Source organism: Hoplias malabaricus, chromosome 1 (genome assembly GCF_029633855.1).
Source record: "Hoplias malabaricus isolate fHopMal1 chromosome 1, fHopMal1.hap1, whole genome shotgun sequence".
In the NCBI taxonomy this organism is placed as follows: domain Eukaryota; kingdom Metazoa; phylum Chordata; class Actinopteri; order Characiformes; family Erythrinidae; genus Hoplias; species Hoplias malabaricus.
This window is the reverse complement of record NC_089800.1, coordinates 15780160-15801846: the sequence shown is the minus strand read 5'-3', so window position 1 is coordinate 15801846 and position 21687 is coordinate 15780160. Positions and strand designations below refer to the sequence as shown.

General features: G+C 43.3%; 1 protein-coding gene across 1 annotated transcript in view; it reads right to left on the bottom strand.

Moving 5' to 3' along the window:
* dok6 (docking protein 6) overlaps positions 1-21687 on the bottom strand; it is a 56808-nt gene that overhangs the window by 20301 nt on the left and 14820 nt on the right. The window contains exons 2-3 of the mRNA XM_066682374.1: positions 6079-6186; positions 574-688 (exon numbers count right to left, since the gene is read on the bottom strand). Of these exons, the coding sequence (XP_066538471.1) occupies positions 574-688; positions 6079-6186 (223 nt within the window). The remainder of the gene's footprint in view (positions 1-573; positions 689-6078; positions 6187-21687) is intronic.

Genomic DNA, 21687 nt, shown 5'->3' with positions numbered 1-21687 from the left:
GCCTCAAAACCCTGGGACGCCTGGTCGCTTTCGGCTCTGTTTCAGCTGGAGTTGGAGGATGAAGGTGGACGCTGTAATGACCACAGCCCGGATTCACTCATATTTCATCCAGAAGAGAATGAGAGGGAGGCTTTATCCGTCCACTTTGTCTGGCCTCAGCCTTTGGCCACATTTGTCCTAAAACTCGACACACTCCAATAAAATCTCTCTCTCTCTCTCTGTCTGTCTCTCTCTCTCTCTCTCTCTCTCTCTCTCTCTCTGTCTCTCTCTCTCTCTCTCTCTCTCTCTCTAAGAAATAAGTTCATTTTTGGATCTTAAACTGAAGGTAATTCGATGAGGGTTTTACTGAACATATCTAGGAGAAGAGAGAGGGGATAAAAAGAAAAGAGTAGACAGATAAAAGAGAGGGAGAAAAGTAAAAAGATAGATGGAGAGAAGCGATAGTATAGAGGGAAAAAAAGAAAAGGAAAAAGGAGAGAGGCTTGTCGAGTGAAAGAAAAAGGATAATTAATAGAGACAAATATAGAGACAGAGAGAGAGAGAGAGAGAGAGAGAGAGAGAGAGAGTGCTTACCTGACTCACAGGAAAAAGTCTTTGAGGTCTCATCGAGGAAGATAATGGCGACAGCGTGTTTCTTGGTCTCTCGAGGCATTCGGCTGATGTTCTTGATGTTGTGCAGTTCTGTTATCTAAAGAAAGAAAAGAAAGAAAAGACAGAACTCATTACCCAAATGAAGGAGGACAAAGGGAGAAAGGGAACAAAAGAGGATGACAAAAGAAAGAAGATGCCAAAATAAGGCACAGGTTTTTATCTGCCTCAGAGTTAGAGAGAAGAACAGCTCAGCATAAATCTTACATACAGAGACCAACATAATAAACCATATCAAAAATGACAGTATCCCCCCCTCCACCCAGGAGCACAGCTCCCAAGGTGCTATAACAAACCCACCCCAGGAGCCCGACCCACCACAGCACGCAAAACAACACACTACCACACAAGCACACACACACACACACACACACACACGCACACATAAAAGCTTAAAGAAACACATACACCAAACTATACAAAACTACACACACAAGCAAAGCAACCACAACACACAGACACACCACTTGGGGTCGGGGTTCAGGAGAAAGAAGGAACAGTGCTGGCTCCTCCCTCAACACCCACGGCTGAGGTCCCTTAAGCAAGTCACCTAAATGTTTCAGTGTACAATTAAAAATACAGGATGTTCATTTATAAAATAAAGGCAGATAAAAAACAGGAGGGGCAATGAAGGCTGGATGCAATCAAATCCTCACTGCAATGGTACAATATCTAGTCTAAACACTTCTGAGAAAAATACAGAATAACTGGAGTACCATAAAAACTGTACACTACATACTATATTTACTTTAGTTATAGAGGCTTACTGTGCATTATTATTATTATTATTATTATTATTATTATTATTATTATTATTACATTATTATTATTATTCCTACAGAGTTATAAACTCCAGTTTTAAACTTCTCTCTCTCCTGCTGAGGGAGATGGAGAATAATTAGACCCAGCTGTTTCTGTTTCTCTGTTTTAACCAGTGTCTCTTTCTTTTCTGTTGGAATTGTTTTGTTGTTTGTTTGTGTCCCGAGGGGATCGTCCCCCTCCCGGAGGAAACTGAACAGCCACCGGACTCAGGACCCCCACAACACCCCACTGCATCGGCTACAAACTTCAAAACATCTAAAAACACACACACACACCCAAGCAGAGTGGGCCACAGCGGAGAAAGAATCATTATTTCACACACACACACACACACATGCATAAAATAACACACTACAAAACAACACACACCACCACAACCACCAACAAAACACACCACCACAACACCAACAATACAGCCACACAAAAAAACACACAACAACATGCAAAACCACACACACACACACACGCAAAAGCATAGACACACAACCACACATAAATACTACAACATGCCCACACACACACACACACACACGCACACACACAAAAGCATAGACACACAACCACACATAAATACTACTTGCTAAACCACACACACACACACACACACACACACACCACACACACACGCAAAACCACACACGTGCCTAAAAGCACAGACACACAACCACACAAAAATACCACACAACATGCAAGACCACACACACACACACACACATGCAAAAGCATAGACACACAACCACACATAAATACAGCAACATGCGCACACACACACACACACACACACACACACACACAAATACAACTTGCAAAACCACACACATGCTCAAAAGCACAGACACACAACCACACAAAAATACCACACAACATGCCAAACCACACAAACACACCTGACATCTATAAGGTGGACTCGAGGACGCCAGACTCAATCATTCAAGACCAGATGTGGGCCATAACAGAACTGCAGATGTGCCACATCTGGGCCAAACATTCACTGCTCTCTGGGCAGAGAGGTCGGCTGCTGATGTTGAATGATTAGCTGTGGCACTGAGACTCATCCCAAAGGAATGGAACTCCATCCCAGTAGAATACGCAGCCTGTGCCGGAGGGGTTCATGCCCAACTCTCCCGCGCTCGGGATTGGGAATAATGATTTTAGGCTCATGTGCAGCTGCTCCACAGCATCATGTTCTGTTACATACAGGGGGCTGATATATTCTTTTTGTGACTTGTTCCCACTTTTGATGAAGCTTCTTTGTCGTTTCCATGGGCTGTAACTCTCCTGCCTCCCCTCGCTGCTCACCCGCAGGGGTCCCCACTTTCCCACAAAAACTCTCAGACAAAACTTTCCTGTAAATATCTGCCAGAAACTGGAACGCTTTAACTCCGTTTCTTTAGATCCAAACTGACAACAGCTTTGAGGAAAGTGCTGCACTTTTGAAGTGAGCCCTGTTGGAGCAGCACTCAGAGCCAGCCTCCGAGACACACGCCTTCAGGAACGGACCTCAGATTACCGAAAACAAAAACTATACAGCTTTATTATAACAGGCCCGAGTGCCTCAAAAACTTCAGCACAACCCCGCAGTTTGTTAATGAGTGTAAATAATTACACAACAGTTTCAGACTCCAGCAGAAACTCCTCATCTCTCGTCCCTTTCTGTTTTTTTTTTCTGTTATGGATTACATGACTGGACCCATGAGCAGGAAGCAACTTTTAAAATCCAGGTTTGATCCACTCCACATATACATTATACTTAATGCATATAACATACCATAATAATATATTAAATTATATCTTATATAATATAATTTATCTTATAAATATAAATCTTATAGTGCCTTTAAAGATACTCAAAGTCACTTTACAAACATAAAAACAATCAGAGAAACCAAAAGTGGATAAGAACATTAAGGCTATAAAATTCAGTTGAAATACGAGAAGAAAAAGTTAAAATAAAATAAATAAAAACAACAATAGAATCAAACAGTAAACAGCAAAACTGAAAAGGTAAGTCAGAAAAGAACATTAGCTCATATATTAAAAGCAGATCTGAAAAGGTGAGTTTTGAGAAGTGATCTAAAAATGGCCAGGTCAGTGCAGTCTTTGGAGATACATGTTTTTAATTGGACAGCGACGATATGTAACAGACTAAAACTATAATCCAGACGACTAAAACTGAATCATTACAAGGAATTTCACTTGTTTCCATAGTTACACTACACCAGTTTCTTGGTACGTCTGTTTCCATGGTTACACTACATTCAATAGTTACACTAATACCCCCCTTTCAGCATGGTTGTACCAAATCCGTGTCCTAGGTTACAGTATAATCATTTTGATGGTTGCGATACATAGGTTTCCATGGTTTACACTACACCTGTTTCCATGGATACACTAAAATATTTTCCACATTTCCATGTTTAATGTACAACCTTTACATGTGTCTCCACGGCTGCACAACATCATTTCTCTTATCAAAGAGACACAGAATAAAACACTAGCGTGAACTCAGAGTGATGTCAAGTTTATTTAAAAAATTAAAAGCACTTTTGTTTTGATGTGGAACGACTGATGTAAAAGTGTGACTGAAGAAAAAAGAACAGAAAAAAAAGAAATCTTTTCAAATATATTCCAGTGATATTCAAACCTAAGACTTAGCGCTGATGAAACAGAGAAGTGATGCAATATTACCACAAGCCTGGCAAGAAATTTAATCATCACAGCAATGTAATAAATCCTGCAGTCTTCTTTATGTAGTAGTATTGTTTTGGCACATAAATAAATTAATAAATAAAGGAGATATTTAAGCACCTAAACAGCATTCACTCTAGTGAAATTGGTCCAAATCCATGTTCTACCACAGCTGCTGATTAAAGACCAGAGTCAGACTGTGACTAAAGTTGCAATCAGTCATTTTTACCACCAAATTATAGCAATAAGATATTTGATATATTGAATTTTGTGACTATTTATTATCTGTACACGCTTAAAAATAATGGTGTTACAAGAGGTTCTGTGAGCAATGCCATAGAAGAACCATTTTGGCTCCATAAATAACTATTTTTGCTATTTTGTCATTTTTAATACATTTAAAATGGTCAAGAACTGTTACATCAAGTGACTGTTTTTTAAACAATAAAAAGTTTCTACATACTCGCACATCTATTTAAACGTGTTTTTTATGGAACCAAAAGTAGTGTCCTATGGAATTGCTCAAAGAACCCCTTGTAGCCCGTTTGTTTTTTTATATACACATATCTTCTGAGTGCGGGACACGTGCTCCCTGCAAGACTCCTGAGGCCGACCCACCAATTCTTTATGAACCGTTGCTGACGCAGTACTGACCAGAGAACACCCCCTGCCCAGATCTGTTATATCAGCCCACAGACACCCACGTCACATACTGTGAGCCGAGAGGCGGGGACAGGGAAGGCCATTCCATCCACCAAGGAAGCCAGGCCAACTGTGATTTCTAGGACTCCCGGCCTCACACAGCTTATCTCCGAAAGACTGGGACAACCCCCTGTGCCTCTCAGGAGTCTGGCAGCCTTTGTTTAAAATCAGTTTAAGCACAGAATCGTTCACACATCAAGGCCACTAGGGGTCACAGTAATATGTGCTCCATCAGATGAAGAAGAATCACTGGAGACAATGACTAATTGTACCTTTGAATTTTGGAATAGATCAATATCTTTAGCTGGAGGAGATTTTAAACAACTTGAGTTCCCATTAAACACAGATGTGCTCTGAATGTCTGAGTTGAATCTGATTGCCCCCCCCCCCCTCCCTCAGGGCTGATGAATAATCTAATTACACTGGTGTAGATCTGATAATGCCACGCTAACACAAAGCCACAGCTTTAAAGTGTGAATCACACTTCAGATCTACAGCTCTTTATTCCACAGTGCTGCTCCTGCTCTTTAGACATCACTGCGATCACCAGAGACCAGGGCGAGAGAATCACAGCTCAAGAACATCAAGAGCAAAGGAGGGATGCTGTCACTGTGCATTCGGCAGAGGAGGAATACCTGCGGCTGTAAACGAACACAGTCATAAACCATGGGGAGGTTATTTTTATTTCAGAATCCAGTAATAATATTCAATAATTCTCACTGAACTAAAGAGGAGGATAAAAAGAGACAATGAGAGAATGCAAAAAAGAAAAGAAAGAAAATAGGAAAATAAATAATAAAAAATGAAAATATAGATGAAGAAAGAAGCCATTGTGAAAAGATTAAATTGGAAAGACAAAAAGAAATATAGAAAGATATTTCCTGTTATTTATTTGTTTGTTTCAGTAAAAGCCTCTGATGCACACTTTTTAAAGAATTTAAAAGAATTTAAAAAAAGCTATAAACTACAGAAATAACCCTATTTCCATTGCATCCTTGAAAAGGACTAAGAATAAAAAAAGGAGATAATTATTAAACCTTGCGCTGTTCCTGATTGCCAGGAAGTGAATTTTTACTGAGCAGGATGGTTAAAAAAATAAAGAAAGCTAGAGTTGTGTTGTTTATTTTCATCTCGTGATGATGGTCTTTGTGGAGAGGAGTAAATTGTTCTCTCTCCTCTACTTTCAATCTGTTAATGTGAAAGAGTTTTATGTCTTACCTTATGAAAACTTCGAAAGTAGGCCGCCTTTTCGTCTGGATATTTCTCTAACCTCCGCGGTCCTTTACTGGATGCCTTTTTGAACACGAGCCAGCATCGTCTGAAGATCTGCCAAAGAAAACAACACATTTAAGGGTTCAGCGTGTAACATTAAGTGGTCTCTAGTGGTGAGGTTGCAGCTGAGTGCCCCTCCCTCACCCCTCCCTCACAATCTGCTGCTTCAACTTAAACAGCCTGAAAAGGCATTGTGTAGAGCTCATGCTTTTTGGTCCATTATGGGCTGCAGAAACATAGGGGGACCTCTACTGGAGCTATGAAGGGCTAATTTAACACAAAGGGTTATAGATACCGTTGATTTTAAACTAATGACAACTAGGGTTACATAAAGTGTACTCCATTTCTGCTCACAGAATCCCTTCAATCTTCCACACTGCACCTTTAACCTGACCAAACAATGCGAAGCACAGCTACAGGGGTATCACTAAATAATCTCAGGAGGATAACAAAGTTTTTCAACAAAGAATTAAACCATAAACAACACAACCTAATTTCAGAGGCACAAAAAAATCCCAAGAAAAACATTTTTTATCGATTGTTTATCAAGCTTTGACCCTCACCTCCCTCTTCTTTCATTCTCCGAGTTTCCTCCCCAGGTATCGATTTAAAAACCAGAGTCTGAGGCCCCAAATCTGTCTGGAACCTCCTCTCGAAGGCTCTGTGGTTTACACAGACTAAACACTTCAAAATATAGAGACACAGACGCTTTATTGATCCCGCAGAAAATTAAAGCTGAAGAGATTTAATAAACACATCTTTCACTCCTCAGTCCCTAGGTTCCAAATAAGGGCACAAAAGGTGCACCAACTGCCCATTTTGAATGAATAACGGTTGTGATGTCACAATTCTACAGAGGTTTAGACCCACCCTTTTCACCCCACAATAGTTGGGTCACACCCTACTGAGCCTAATTCTGTTGTATGTTGTTCTACTGTATTAAATTTTTTCTTAACTTTCTGTACTACTTTATTGTATTTTATTGTTTTCTATCCTGCCCTGTGAAGGACTGGCGCCACCTCCAGGGTGTGTTCCCACTTTGCCCCCAGTGATTGCAGATAGGCTCCAGACCCACCACCTGGATAAGGACTGGATAAGAGTTACATACTGTGAATTACTGAATGTTACAGACGGTGAATTACTGAAGGTTTTCTATTCTATTCTATCCCCCTGTCCTCACAGCCTTAGTCTTAGTCGGACAATCAATAATTTACTCTATGATAATTAATAACGTTTCTGAAGCCTGTTTCGCAGCAGGAGCCTTAGCATCTGTTTAACGTCTCTGATTTATTTGAATAATTAAATATTGCACATTAAAGATGAGCAGCTTCCTGCACCGAAGCGCTTTATGATGCTCTGGGGACGACACTGAATAAGAGATGATCTGAACCAGAGCCGGTCGATCATATCTTTAATATCTTAATATTTTTACTACTAACCCTTTCAGCTCCACTTTAATTTATACATTTCTAAAAATAATTTCTACCCTTAGACTGCAATCACTGTGTAACTCACTGTTTATAAAATATATATTTATAAATATTCAATGTCAGAATGCACTCTTCATTTATTATTTAATTTAATTAAATATTTTATTCAGCTTTTATGAGATGAGATATAAAATGATCCCTGTGAACAGTAAAGGAAAATAAATGGAAAACATCTGTTTTCAAAAGAGAAAGTATAAAAAGCTCCAGGGAAAATGGGACCCTCGACAGACCCGCGCATGATGTGAGGTCTCACCACAACAACCCACTTCAGATAAACTGCACTCACTGCTTCTGTTCGTCTTCAGATTCCACCCTGGTTTTAGATCTGAACAGTGTCCATCTTTACACTGTGAGAGGAACAGCTCAGCGCCGTGGGTCTGAAAGGATGTGAAACTGGACAGAAGAAACTCTGCTCTTGTTTGCAGTGTTCTCTTGCTTCTCTTATTTCTCTGCTCCTGTTTTCTCCATTAAGACTTGGTTCTCTTATTTCTAAACTTTCCTTTTCTCAGATTGTGCTTGGTTCTCATTTCTCTGCTTGGGTTTTCTGTTTTTGCTTTGTTGTCTTCTTTTCTGCTTGCGTTTGCTCCATTTATGTTCAGTTCCTTTATTTCTTTACTCCCGTTTTTAACATTTTTCTTGGTTCTCCTATTTCTCTGTTGGTGATTACGCAGTTTTTGCTCGGTTATCTTATTTTGTGCTCTAGTTTTCTCCATTTTCACTCAGTTTTCTTATTTCTCCACTCTCATTTTATTCATTCATTCATTCATTCATTATCTGTAACCGCTTAGCCAATTCAGGGTCGCGGTGGGTCCAGAGCCTACCTGGAGACATTGGGCGCAAGGCGGGAATACACCCTGGAGGGGGCGCCAGTCCTTCACAGGGCAACACAGACACACACATATTCACTCACACACTCACACCTACGGACACTTTTGAGTCACCGGAGGAAACCCACACGGACACGGGGAGAACACACCAACTCCTCACAGACTCTCATTTTAATTATTTTATATTATATTATTTATATCTGCTCTCATCATGCATGTTTTAGGTGATTAAACCCTTGCTCTCAGAGAAAACCGTGTCTGGGGCTGCGATTGGAGATATTCAGAAGAGTGGGTGGTACAGTTCAAATAACTCCCCTTCTCACATCAGAGAGAAACCAATTCAGAAATGCTTGTATGACCCCATGGTTTCGGACGTAGGCAGCACAGATGAACCCGACCTGGTGATGTTATTTCAGATTGTTGGTGTTGGTGACTCCAGAAACTCCTTTAAACTCGCCCTACAGCTGAGCAGGGATTAACGCAGAAGGTTTAGGGAATTATTAAACAGCGATTAGTGAATGCCACATTATTTATATTGAAATGATTTTGTAAATAAACCTCATGGCCTGGTTTTGTCAGAGGAACAAGTATTTAAAAAGAGTCTCCGTCCACCCGGTCCTGCTTTAGGACGAAGGAGTCTGGGCTATAAATGCGTGGTTCCTTTTAGGAGGATTAATTTTCAGAGGGATTCTCCATTTCCTGCAGCTGACAGCCAATATTCATTTGTGTGATATATGTGCCTTTTCCGCTGCGCTTCAACAGGATTTGTATCCACGCAGAAGATTAATTTGTTTACTCAGCTGGTATAGAGCATAAAACAGGAACAATGCTGTAGCTGGCACACAGAATAATGGATGGAGGTGAATTCCTCCACCTACGGCTCCTAATTTCTTCGAAAAAACTCTGTATCATAACTTTAATTTAATTACACAGTGTTCACCACAACTTCATGGTCATTATTACATACATTATCTGCTAATTTACTGCATACATAATTATTCATAATGATTAAATACCAAAAACATGTTTATAATATTATACATTATACGACCGAGTATATATTCATCTAGTGTTTTTGTTTTAATTTCTGAAATGAAGGGCACAAATGAGAAGATTGCTCTTATTCACTGCAGTGATAGCCTCTACTCTTCTAGCAAGGCTTTGGACTAGATGTCTGAACATTGCTGTGAGGATCTGATGGCTGCCGTGTAAACGTCAGTTAGGTTAGATGCTGATATGGGAGAATCAGTTACCAGAGCTATTGGAGGGTATTAGAGCTTAGTCCAACTGCTCCACAGCCCAATTCTGAGAGGTTTTATACACCTCTGAATAGTAGAGGCTCGTGTGTAGCTGCTTCAGTCAATTTGATACTGTTTCTAGAGATTATACATGCTGTGACCACAACTGCTTCACTTTAAAATCACACATAGCCCTTTCCATCAACAAGGAACCATTTCAGTTCCAGTTCATGAACCTAATTTGGAGCCTTTCTGCATGTTTCCACCAAAGTAAATTGGTTTCTGAACCAGAAAAGTCTGTTTCCAGCTAGAATCAAAGAACAAATGGGTTCTTCAGCAGGGACCAGCAGGGTGAGCCGAGATAAAGAAGCTCCAGAAAGAGTTCATAGCCTCAAATAAAGTGTTATGGCGCAGTGGAGCTGGCAGGTCATTTACAGAATGTCATATTGTCCTCAGTGGTGTTCTGGGTAAAGAGCAGAGACCCAGATGGGTCTGTGGTGCTTCTCCATCTGAAATGGGGAAATGGAAAACAGGAAATGCCAATCTGATTTGGAAAGAAAGCCACATGGAAAAAAAAAAAAAACCAGGAAAATGAATGTGTTTCTGGGGCTGTTTTTCAGCGTGACTCAAGGATCGTTGTCTACTTTTCTCCACTGTTCTCTCTGTTCTCATTCAGTTCTTTTTTTGTTCTGTATCTCAGCGGATGACCTAGAACATGTGTATCATTTCTCACTGAACTGACTGAAGCTGTAAACAGCGGATAAACCATGACTCTGTCCTGACTCCATCAGTTTATTATGAATCCAGTAAAACAGGGCTATTTCTGCTCTGTTGCTATGAAGTTTGGGTGTTGTAGTGCTGTCTAAGCACTGACACATATCTAAAATATGCTCAGATTACCTTATATAAATCACATAAGGATAAAAATAAAACATAGGCAGCGTGCCCACCTCTGGAACTGCCTAGAATCAGTAAATAACTTGATGAGGGACAGTTTCCTTCAACTAAACACAGATAAGACAAAGGTGATTGTGTTTGGCAGTAAGGAACAAAGACTTGAGGTCACTACTCAGCTTAACAGATAAACTGTCTCGGACCAAAATATATTTCAGATCTTAGAAGTGTATATACCCAGTGGCCCCTCAGATCACTCAGGACTGGTCAGCTAGTGGTGTCCCAGGTCAGAACCACACAAGGGGAGGCAGCTTTCAGTCACTATGCTCCCTGCACCTGAAACAGACTCCTGAAAAAACATCAGATTTGCCCCAAATATTACTTTATCTTCAAATCTAGACTAAAGACCCTCCTGTTCTCCTGTGCCTTTGAGTAGCGCTGCGCTTAGATTGAATTAAAAATGTAGATCTATTTATTTTATTTCTAGACTATTTCAATAACTGTCCTTTTTTATTACTCTGTTTTATTGTCTTTTATTTTATGTTGTTTTAAATTTTACTGAATACATTTTTAATAATTTTTATTTTTATTATATATTCAGTTTTAATTCTATTTTAATACTTTTTTAATTGTTTTTATTTTCTTTTACATTTTAAATTCTACTGTAATTTTCCTGTATCGCTCCAGTATGTGCACTGTTGCCAAACCCAGTTCACCAAGGTTACATGACAAACTAGCTGTAAATGAATCTCTCTCTCTCTCGCTCTCTCTCTCTCTCTCTCAGGACGGTATCTCTGAAAGAACACTGATTGCATACTGAAAAAATCAAAGCCCTGATTAATGAATAAAAGCCCCTTTTCTCTGTAGCTGACTATTTAATTATGAATCAGACAACAGTGTTCCCTGTGAAACAGCTCCAGAACCGAGGCGCGAGTCTTCAGAGGCAGGTAAATTTAGTCACTTAATTAAAACGACACAAAACAGACAGTGTTTACATGAAAACGAAGCAGCTTTGATATAAATCATGTAAAGAACAGAGCACGCAGACACTGAAGGATGCCGTAATAAAGACGCCATGCTCTTTAATCACAGCTAATGGACTTTAAGTAGTGTGTCTTCTCCTGAAGAGCTTCTTATTAAGCTTTTAAATACGGGCTAAACAGCACCTGCAGTAGCGTACAGACACGATACACACATAGTTCATGGACACGGAAGTGCTTTCTCTGGAGTGATGGAGCTCCATTCAATACCATTGGGATGCTTCAGTGTCCAACACCAGCACCTGACTTCACTGATGGTTGTGTGCTTGAGTGTCATCAACTCCTCGCAGCAATGTTCCACTATGTGTAAATGAAGAGTGGGGTGTAAGGGAACAGACTTCTGATTAATATGCTTCACTAAATAAATAAATAAATAAATGCAGGAGGGAAGAACCTAAAGAAATGCAGGATACAGATATCATTTCAGATGGATGGACAGATAAATGGAGCACAGCAAGGAGCTGAGTGACCTTTTCATCTGCCAACACCTGCAAACCTCGCCAGCCACCAGCTGCTACAGGTGAAGGTTATCTCATTACTTACATAACACCCCACACACTCCGCTGTACAGCACCATGATTTCACAAAGAGCACGGCCTCCAACCTCGTCCTCACTCGGAGAACAATGAGCTTTTAGCATTAATTACCCGCTTTAATAAACTGTACTCACACCCAGGGGTAAAGCGCGGTGAGGGTCCTTCAGATTGGGCTGTTAATGTCAGAACTCGGTCAAAACCAAGGACAAAATCTCCTACAAATCTAAAGACTTCCCTGTTCTCCTGTGTATTTGGTTAGCATTTATTGCTTTAAATGTCCAGTCTTCTATTTCTTTTATTTTCTAATTTTCTGCTTTTCACGCTGTTATTTTTAAATAAACTTGCGTTGCCTTGACTTACAATGGTCCCTGTGATTTCTAGGACATCTGTGAGGCTTCTAAAGCTCTGTCTGTATTTCACAGGAACATTTTAGGGCCTTAAAGCAAACACAAATGTGAATTCTAGTCCCACTCCAGTCTCCTATCGATAACTTCCTTAAGGTGCTACAGACACGTTTTCACTCAAGAAATTAGTCACAATATAAATTAAAGTGGAATTGATTCCTGTGTCTCTTGCTGGTGGTTAATCAAACAGGTAAAGCCTTGAGTCTGGCTCCTGAAGTTCTAACAAATGAGAGAGAAGCTTATTGTCTGTTCTATGGGTAATGATGTTTAAAAAGATCAGAAAATATCATCAAAACTAAATAACTTATCAAAAAAGAAAAAGAGAAGTGAACATATTGGAAGCAGAATAAGAGCGGTTGTGTAATAAAGTGGTGGGTGAATGTAAAGGATTTGCATTACCTTTCAAAGCATGTATTTTAAACAAATAAAATTGTCCAGTTAAATTACTTTCATTAAATTGTGGTGCGAGCCACTGAAGAGTGAACGCGCAGAATGCACTTGTATTCTGAGGAAGAACATTCTTGAGAAACCACCGTATAATGATGCGCCCTCGTTATCTGGGTCTTTTAACCACGTTTGTTTTTGGGTTCTTCAGCATTGTAACGTAGACGGTGGAAGATGACGCCCAGCACGCAAGAACACACACACAGAGACGGTTAGGCCTCTCACAATAGTAGAATTTTGTGGTTGATATTTTGTCCCATAAATAATTGCAATAAACAATGGTATTGTCATTTCAACAGCATTTTATGCCACTGATATAATGATAATATAATAACATAGTAATGCAAATATGCCCCTTTAAAAACAATAACATTTATGGCAAAAATAATTAAGCATCTCCTCCTTGGATCACCACCTTAACGTGGTGGAGGGGTTTGCGTGTCTGCGTGAGACTAGGAGTTATGTTGTCGGGGGCAATAGCCCCTGGTAGGGTCTCCCAAGGCAAATTGGTCCTAGGTGATGGGCCAGACAAAGAGTGATCCATAAAGACATGGATGAAAAAGAGAAAAACGTGGACACAGCCTCCCTTGCCCGGAGCAGGGTTACCGGGGCCTCACCCTGGAGCCAGGGCTGGGGGAGGGGCTCCTTGGTGAGCGCCTGGTGGCCGGACTTTCACCTATGGGGTCCGGCCGGGCTTAGCCCGAAGGAGATACATGGGTCCACTCTCCCATGGGCCCACCATCTGTGGGAGAGGTAGTAATCCGGGTCTGGTGCATTGTGGATCGGGTGGTGGTCGGGGTCGGGGGCCCTGGCGTTCTGATCCTCGGTTACTGAAACTGGCTTTTGGAACATGGAACGTAACCTCTCTGGTGGGAAAAGAGCCTGAGCTGGTGCGCGAGGTTGAGAGGTACCGGCTAGATATAGTTGGGCTCACCTCGACACACAGTATGGGCTCTGGAACCAATCTCCTTGAGAGGGGCTGGATGCTCTTTCACTCTGGAGTTGCCCAGGGTGAGAGGCGTAAGGCAGGTGTGGGCTTACTCATAGCCCCCCGGCTTAGCGCCTGTACGTTGGGGTTTACCCCAGTGGACGAGAGGGTAATTTCCCTGCGCCTTCGGGTTGGGGAAAGGGCTCTGACTGTTGTTTGTGCTTATGCACCGAACAGCAGTTCAGAGTACCATGCCTTCTTGGGGACCCTAGAGGGAGTGCTGGAGAACACTCATTCTGGGGACTCCATTGTTCTGCTGGGGGACTTCAACGCTCACGTGGGTAATGACAGTGAGACCTGGAGGGGCGTGATTGGGAGGAACGGCCCCGCTAATCTGAACCCGAGTGGTGTTCAGTTATTGGATTTCTGTGCTCGTCACAGTTTGTCCATTTACGAACACCATGTTTGAACATAAGGGTGTCCACAAGTACACCTGGCATCAGGACACCCTAGGCCGCATTTCGATGATCGACTTTATAGTCATATCATCTGACCTGCGGCCATATGTTCTGGACACTCGAGTGAAGAGAGGCGCTGAGCTGTCAACTGATCACCACCTTGTGGTGAGTTGGATCAGATGGCGGGGGAGGATGCCGGACAGACCTGGCAGGCCCAAACGTGTGCTGAGGGTTTGCTGGGAACGTTTGGCAGAGGAACCTGTCAGAAAGATCTTCAACTCCCACATCCGGCAGAGCTTCGACTGCATCCCGGGGGAGGCTGGTGACATTGAGTTCGAGTGGGCCATGTTCCGGACCTCCATTGTTGAGGCGGCTGAACAGAGCTGTGGCTGCAAGGTTGTCGGTGCCTGTCGGGGTGGCAATCCCCGCACTCGGTGGTGGACACCCCGGGTGAGGGGGGCTGTCAAGCTGAAGAAAGAGTCCTATCGAGCCTGGTTGGCTCAGGGGACTCCGGAGGCAGCCGACAGGTACCGAGGAGTCAAGCGGTTTGCGGCTTCGGCAGTCGCTGAGGCAAAAACTCGGGTGTGGGAGGAGCTCGGTGAGAACATGGAAAACGACTTTCGGTCGGCTCCGAGAAGTTTCTGGCAAACCATCAGGAGGAACAATGCGGATTCCGCCCCGGTCGTGGAACACAGGACCAGCTCTTTACCCTCGCTAGGATCCTGGAGGGTGCATGGGAGTTTGCTCAACCAGTCTACATGTGTTTTGTGGATCTGGAGAAGGCATTCCACCGTGTCCCTCGGGGTATTCTGTGGGGGGTGCTCAGGGAGTATGGGGTACTGGGCTCTTTGTTACGAGCTATCCAGTCCCTGTACAAACAGAGCAGGAGTCTGGTTCGTATGGCTGGCAGTAAGTCCGACTGGTTTCCGGTCGGAGTTAGACTCCGTCAGGGCTGCCCGTTGTCACCGGTTCTGTTTACAATTTTTATGGACAGAATTTCTCGGCGTAGCCAAGTGGCGGAGGGTGTCCGGTTTGGTGGTCTCAGGATTCCATGTCTGCTTTTTGCAGATGATGTGGTCTTGTTGGCTTCATCGAGCCAGGACCTCCAGCTCTTGCTGGACCAGTTTGCAGCCGAGTGTGAAGCGGTAGGGATGAGGATCAGCACCTCCAAGTCCATGGTACTCAGCCGGAAAAGGGTGGAGTGCTCTCTCCAGGTTGGAAGTGAGATCCTGCCTCAAGTGGAGGAGTTTAAATACCTCGGGGTCTTGTTCACGAGTGAGGGAAAGATGGAGCATGAGATTGACAGGCAGATCGGTGCAGCGTCAGCAGTAATGCGGGCTCTGTACCGGTCCGTTGTGGTGAAGAGAGAGCTGAGCAAAAAAGCAAAGCTCTCGATTTACCGTTCAATCTACGTCCCAACCCTCACCTATGGTCACGAGCTTTGGGTAGTGACCGAAAGAATGAGGTACAAGCAGCTGAAATGAGTTTTCTCCGCAGGATGTCTGGACTCTCCCTTAGAGACAGGGTTAGGAGCTCGGACATTCGGGAGAGACTCGGAGTGGAGCCGCTGCTCCTCCACGTCGAGAGGAGCCAGCTGAGGTGGTTCGGGCATCTGGTTCGGATGCCTCCTGGACGCCTTCCTGGAGAGGTGTTCCGGGCATGTCCAACGGGGAGGAGGCCCCGGGGCAGATCAAGAACACGCTGGAGAGACTATATGTCTCGACTGGCCTGGGAATGCCTCGGTATACCCCTGGAGGAGCTAGAGTCGGTGGCTGGGGAGAGGGAGGTCTGGGTTTCTTTGCTCCGACTGCTTCCCCCGCGACCCGGACCCGGATAAGCGGTGGATAATGGATGAATGGATGGATAATTAAGCATATTCAGACATTGGAACTGGAAAATAAAAATGTTTAGACATCCTAAATAAATAAAATAAATTTTAAGATTAGAACAGAGGACATCTCCAGAACAGAGTGAGCGGCTCAAACACTGGAGACATTCATCCTTCTGCAAACACACACGCATTAAACACAGCGGACACCGCTGAGGAAACGTCCGTATACTGTACGATACATCGTTAATGTGATTATTGTGACAGACCTAGAGACAGACGCTCACTCCAACTCCGAGGCTGAATTCCTGCCGACATCGCCCTAATGTGAGACACCAGGTGAAGGACATGGTGGCAGGTATACGAAAGAGCGCAAGAGGACTGAGACGAGGAGGAGGAGGAGGAGGAGGAAAAGAAGGAAGAGGTAGAAGAGAGACTGAGACTCGTTTGTGTGTGTTTTTTTGTCTTTAGCTGAAAGGCTTTGTTTATTTTGGTCCATGCTTCTGGCGTCCTCCTCCCCGGAGAGGCCTGGTACAATATTTTTTTTCTTTCCTCTCACTCTGTTTACACCTATTTTTAAGCGGACATTCAGACATCCACAAATATTCAGAAAAAAAGGAGATTTTTCATTTTTTTTAGTTAAAAACCATGGCACTTTTTTATACATTTCTTACAATTTCAGCCACGAAACTCAAGAGTGAAGAGTAAATTAGCAGCGAGAGGGTCAGCATGACGCTCCCTGTCTCAATTAGCCTGAGAACACTCGGCTATAACGCAGTGTATTACCTATTAAACACATTCACATATTTCAAAGCCCTCTCCGCTATGATGAATCACTGCAGCGCTTAAAATAGATCGAGTTTACGGTTGAAGTGAGAGTTTGTGAAGAGACAGAGGCAGAGAGATGAAAGGAAGCGCACAGAAAGCTGTTAATGCACAACATGTGTTTTAAACATGAAACACGTCCAATTTCCTCTGATAATTTAAAGCAATACTGGATGAATAATGAAATAAATAATGATACATAATGAGTCAGGATCCTATCAGTGTCTCACATCATGGGTAAGACATAATTAAATTATGATGTGATCTGTACCTTTGATCTCGGGCTGCTCTGACGGTCAGCATTAGTGCGGTCATGTTCGAAACACACGGATGTTTAAAAGAAATGTTTAAGATTCCCTCAAACACAGTCAGGAAAAGTTGAAATAACCCTGGATTAAAGTCAGGCTTGTGTTGAACGTCCGAGTGAAAATAAGCGAAAACATCCTCTACTGAGAAAACACTTCAAATGTTTTTCTACATCATTTCTATTTGTTTGATTTCTTGCAAGAAACCAACTTAAAATATATGAATACACCATGATTTTGTATAGTTCGAGTTGCAGGGGGCGGCACGGTGGTGCAGTAGGTAGGTGTCGCAGTCACACAGTTCCAGAGACCTCCGGGTGACTGTCTGTGAGGAGTGTGGTGTGTTCTCCCTGTGTCTGCGTGGGTTTCCTCCGGGTGACTGTCTATGAGGAGTGTGGTGTGTTCTCCCCGTGTCTACGCGGGTTTCCTCCGGGTGACTGCCTATGAGGAGTGTGGTGTGTTCTCCCCGTGTCTGCGTGGGTTTCCTCTGGGTGACTGTCTTTGAGGAGTGCGGTGTGTTCTCCCCGTGTCTGCGTGGGTTTCCTCCGGGTGACTGCCTGTGAGGAGTGTGGTGTGTTCTCCCCGTGTCTGCGTGGGTTTCCTCTGGGTGACTGTCTTTGAGGAGTGCGGTGTGTTCTCCCCGTGTCTGCGTGGGTTTCCTCCGGGTGACTGTCTATGAGGAGTGTGGTGTGTTCTCCCCGTGTCTGCGTGGGTTTCCTCCGGGTGACTGTCTATGAGGAGTGTGGTGTGTTCTCCCTGTGTCTGCGTGGGTTTCCTCCGAGTGAATGTCTGTGAGAAGTGTGGCGTGTTCTCTCTGTGTCTGCATGAGTTTCCTCTGGGTGACTGTCTGTGAGGAGTGTGGTGTGTTCTCCCTGTGTCTCCGTGGATTTGCTTCGGGTGACTGTCTATGAGGAGTGTGGTGTGTTCTCCCTGTGTCTGCGTGGGTTTCCTCCGAGTGAATGTCTGTGAGGAGTGTGGCGTGTTCTCTCTGTGTCTGCATGAGTTTCCTCTGGGTGACTGTCTGTGAGGAGTGTGGTGTGTTCTCCCTGTGTCTGCATGGGTTTCCTCCGAGTGAATGTCTGTGAGGAGTGTGGTGTGTTCTCCTGTGTCTGCGTGGGTTTCCTCTGGGTGACTGTCTGTGAGGAGTGCGGTGTGTTCTCCTGTGTCTGCGTGGGTTTCCTCTGGGTGACTGTCTGTGAGGAGTGTGGTGTGTCCTCCCTGTGTCTGCGTGGGTTTCCTCCGGGTAACTGTCTGTGTGGAGTGTGGCGTGTTCTCCCTGTGTCTGCGTTGGTTTCCTCCGGGTGACTGTCTGTGAGGAGTGTGGTGTGTTCTCCCCGTGTCTGCGTGGGTTTCCTCCGGGTGACTTTCTGTGAGGAGTGTGGTGTGTTCTCCCTGTGTCTGTGTGGGTTTCCTCCGGGTAACTGTCTGTGTGGAGTGTGGTGTGTTCTCCCTGTGTCTGCATTGGTTTCCTCCGGGTGATTGTCTGTGAGGAGTGTGGTGTGTTCTCCCCGTGTCTGCGTTGGTTTCCTCCGGGTTTCTGTCTGTGAGGAGTGTGGTGTGTTCTCCCTGTGTCTGCATGGATTTCCTCCGGGTGCTCCGGTTTCCTCCCACGCTCCAAAAACACATGTTGTTAGTTGGATTGGGGACTCAAAAGTGTCCGTAGGTGTGAGTGTGTCAATGTGTGACTGTGTGTGTGTATGTCGTCCTGTGTCGTCCAGGGTGTGTTCCAGCCTTGCGCCCAGTGATTCCGGGTAGGCTCCGGACCCACCCCAACCCGGAACTGTATAAGGGTTTTCACATAGAAAGTATAAATAAATAAATAAACAAATACATACATACATAAAAACAATTTTTAGACAGTGTTTGAAAATTGCTGTGAGAATGTGATGGCTGACAAACATGAAAGCATCAGTGAGGTCAGGTGCTGTTATGCTGTTGTTAAAAGATTACATTTTTCCAGATCACAAACACCAATCCAGTTCATCCCAGAGGAGCTTCATCACTCCAGAGAACACTTTTCCACTGTTGCACACCCTTCCTGTGACTCCTGTATCTTGGGGGTTTCTAGCTCAGTGGACTCTGGACATAAGCTTCCACTAAGCACTGTATATGCAAATGTAATGTATTTTTATGTTTATATAATATTTTTACTGAGTTATTTGCTCTGCAGCTGCAGCTGTCTGTGGAAACTCTGACAGACTTATCTGCGTTAATCACAGATTACACTATCTGGGACACTCTGTATAACAGACCGCAGCAGCTCGAGGTCAATAATCACACAACACAGTCCCCCGGCTCACACTTAGCATTTAATAAACCACACACTCACACACAAAGCTCTGGCTCTAAACCCAGCGATGGGAAAATAATATACTGTGAGATAAGTACACACACACAAACACACACACACACACACATGCACACATGTATATATATATACATGTTGGTTCTGCTATACTTGTAAGGACCTGTATTAAATAATGATAGCTGTAGCTAATTAAATCCTATCCCTAAAAGTAACCTTAATCTCAGTAACCACACATTAATGTACCAGTATTTGTAAAAAGCATTAGATGTTATGAGGAAATGTTGGTAGTGAGATACTTCTATGAGCAATTTCTATCCTTTTGAGGACAAACATTCAAAGAAAAACATATATCACTGTGTTTGTGGATGTCCATTCAGCAGCTGTCCTAATAGAAATGCTCAAAAGTTACTGGGAAAAAAATCTTTAAAAAAAAAACATTGAAAGTTGAAAAAATATTCTTGTAATCTCTTGCAAAGCTACTTTTTGGGAGATCTATGTTTGTCTTCGAGGGCGACACCGAGGAGCAACTGGTGGACACAGGGCACAGCTCTAGGGTCCTGGGGTTGTGGGTTGGAGGAGTGTGGTGTGTTTGCCCTGTGTCTGTGTGGGTTTCCTCTCGGTGTTCCGGATTTATCGCCAGACCAACACACATTGGTAGAAGGATTGGTGACTCAGAAGTGTACATAGGTGCGAGTGTGTGGTGCCCTGTGATGGACTGATACCCGCCCAGGGTGTGTTCCTGTACCCAACGATTCCGGATCAACTCTGGATGGACCATGACCCTGAACTGAAGAAGTGGTTACAGACAATGAATGAATTAATGTTTTTCTTTGGACCGTGGGATAATATATACATACTAATCCTCACAAACATACGCTTAAACAAGTCAAAACTCTACAACGACACCAACTTCTACAACATCAGAATCATGTTCAGACTGAGTTTGACAATGTACCGTCCAAGGTGGGCGTGGCCAAAACCTGAGGTCACTTTCAGCAGGTAACCGAGTCATTAACTTCTAATATGACCCCTCATCACAGCCCCCTCCCCCTCCTGCTGTTAATGTGGTCACTGGAAGGTCATGTTATATGATGCGTCCAGTCGATTAAAACACGGAGAGTTGGATTTCTCTCTTCCTCAACCCAATGCTGCTCTGCCCACCCCCCCACCCCCCCCCCACCACCCCACACTCCCTCCACCCTCAACACCACCACATCATTTAAATGCTAAGTAGCCTCTCGTCCCCCCACCGGCCCCCCCACCCCGGCCTCACCGTGACAAACGGTTTTGCTGCAGACGAAGCCTGTGGCTAAAAAATATAAACATATAAATAAATAAATAAAAATAATCTACAGGGAGCATGTGGGTCGCAGTAACCTTTTGCAAAGGAACATTAGTTAAAATGTCAAAGACGAGGCAGCGCTGCGCACAGGCACCTCGCAGAAATAGCAGCAAAATAATGTCAAAAACAGCAAATGTAGGTCATTATTGGAGTTTCTGGGAATTAAAGCAGAGAGCAGCAGAGGAGGAGCTCAGGGGCAGGCTGCGCTTCACCAGGAAATGGAGGATATCACCAGGGTTTTATGTTTTCTGCATCAAAACTGCAATTATTCTGGTATCTGGGCACTTCCAAATAGGGCTGGGCGATATTGCAAAAACATAAAATCGCAAGTTTTGTATTTATTTATAAATGGTTTTCAATTTCGAATCGGTTTTTTTTACATAACGCAACAGAAAAATCACAATTTTATTCAACTTCTTTATTAGAAGGGACTGTAGAGGTTCAAAGTAGTAACAACACATCTGTAACGTGTCAAATTTTGCAAATAATAATGACTTTTAAATTTCCTTTCAAAGGACTGAAACAATTTTGGAAAAAAAGTTTAATTAACTATTTTCATTTAAACATATTAAAAAGCTTAATTTTTGCATTTTTATTAAATGAAAAAATGTAATCATTACATTCAGGAAGAATGCAGAAGTTGCACGTAACCCTTTGAAGTATAATACACCACGTTATTTCCAGTGTG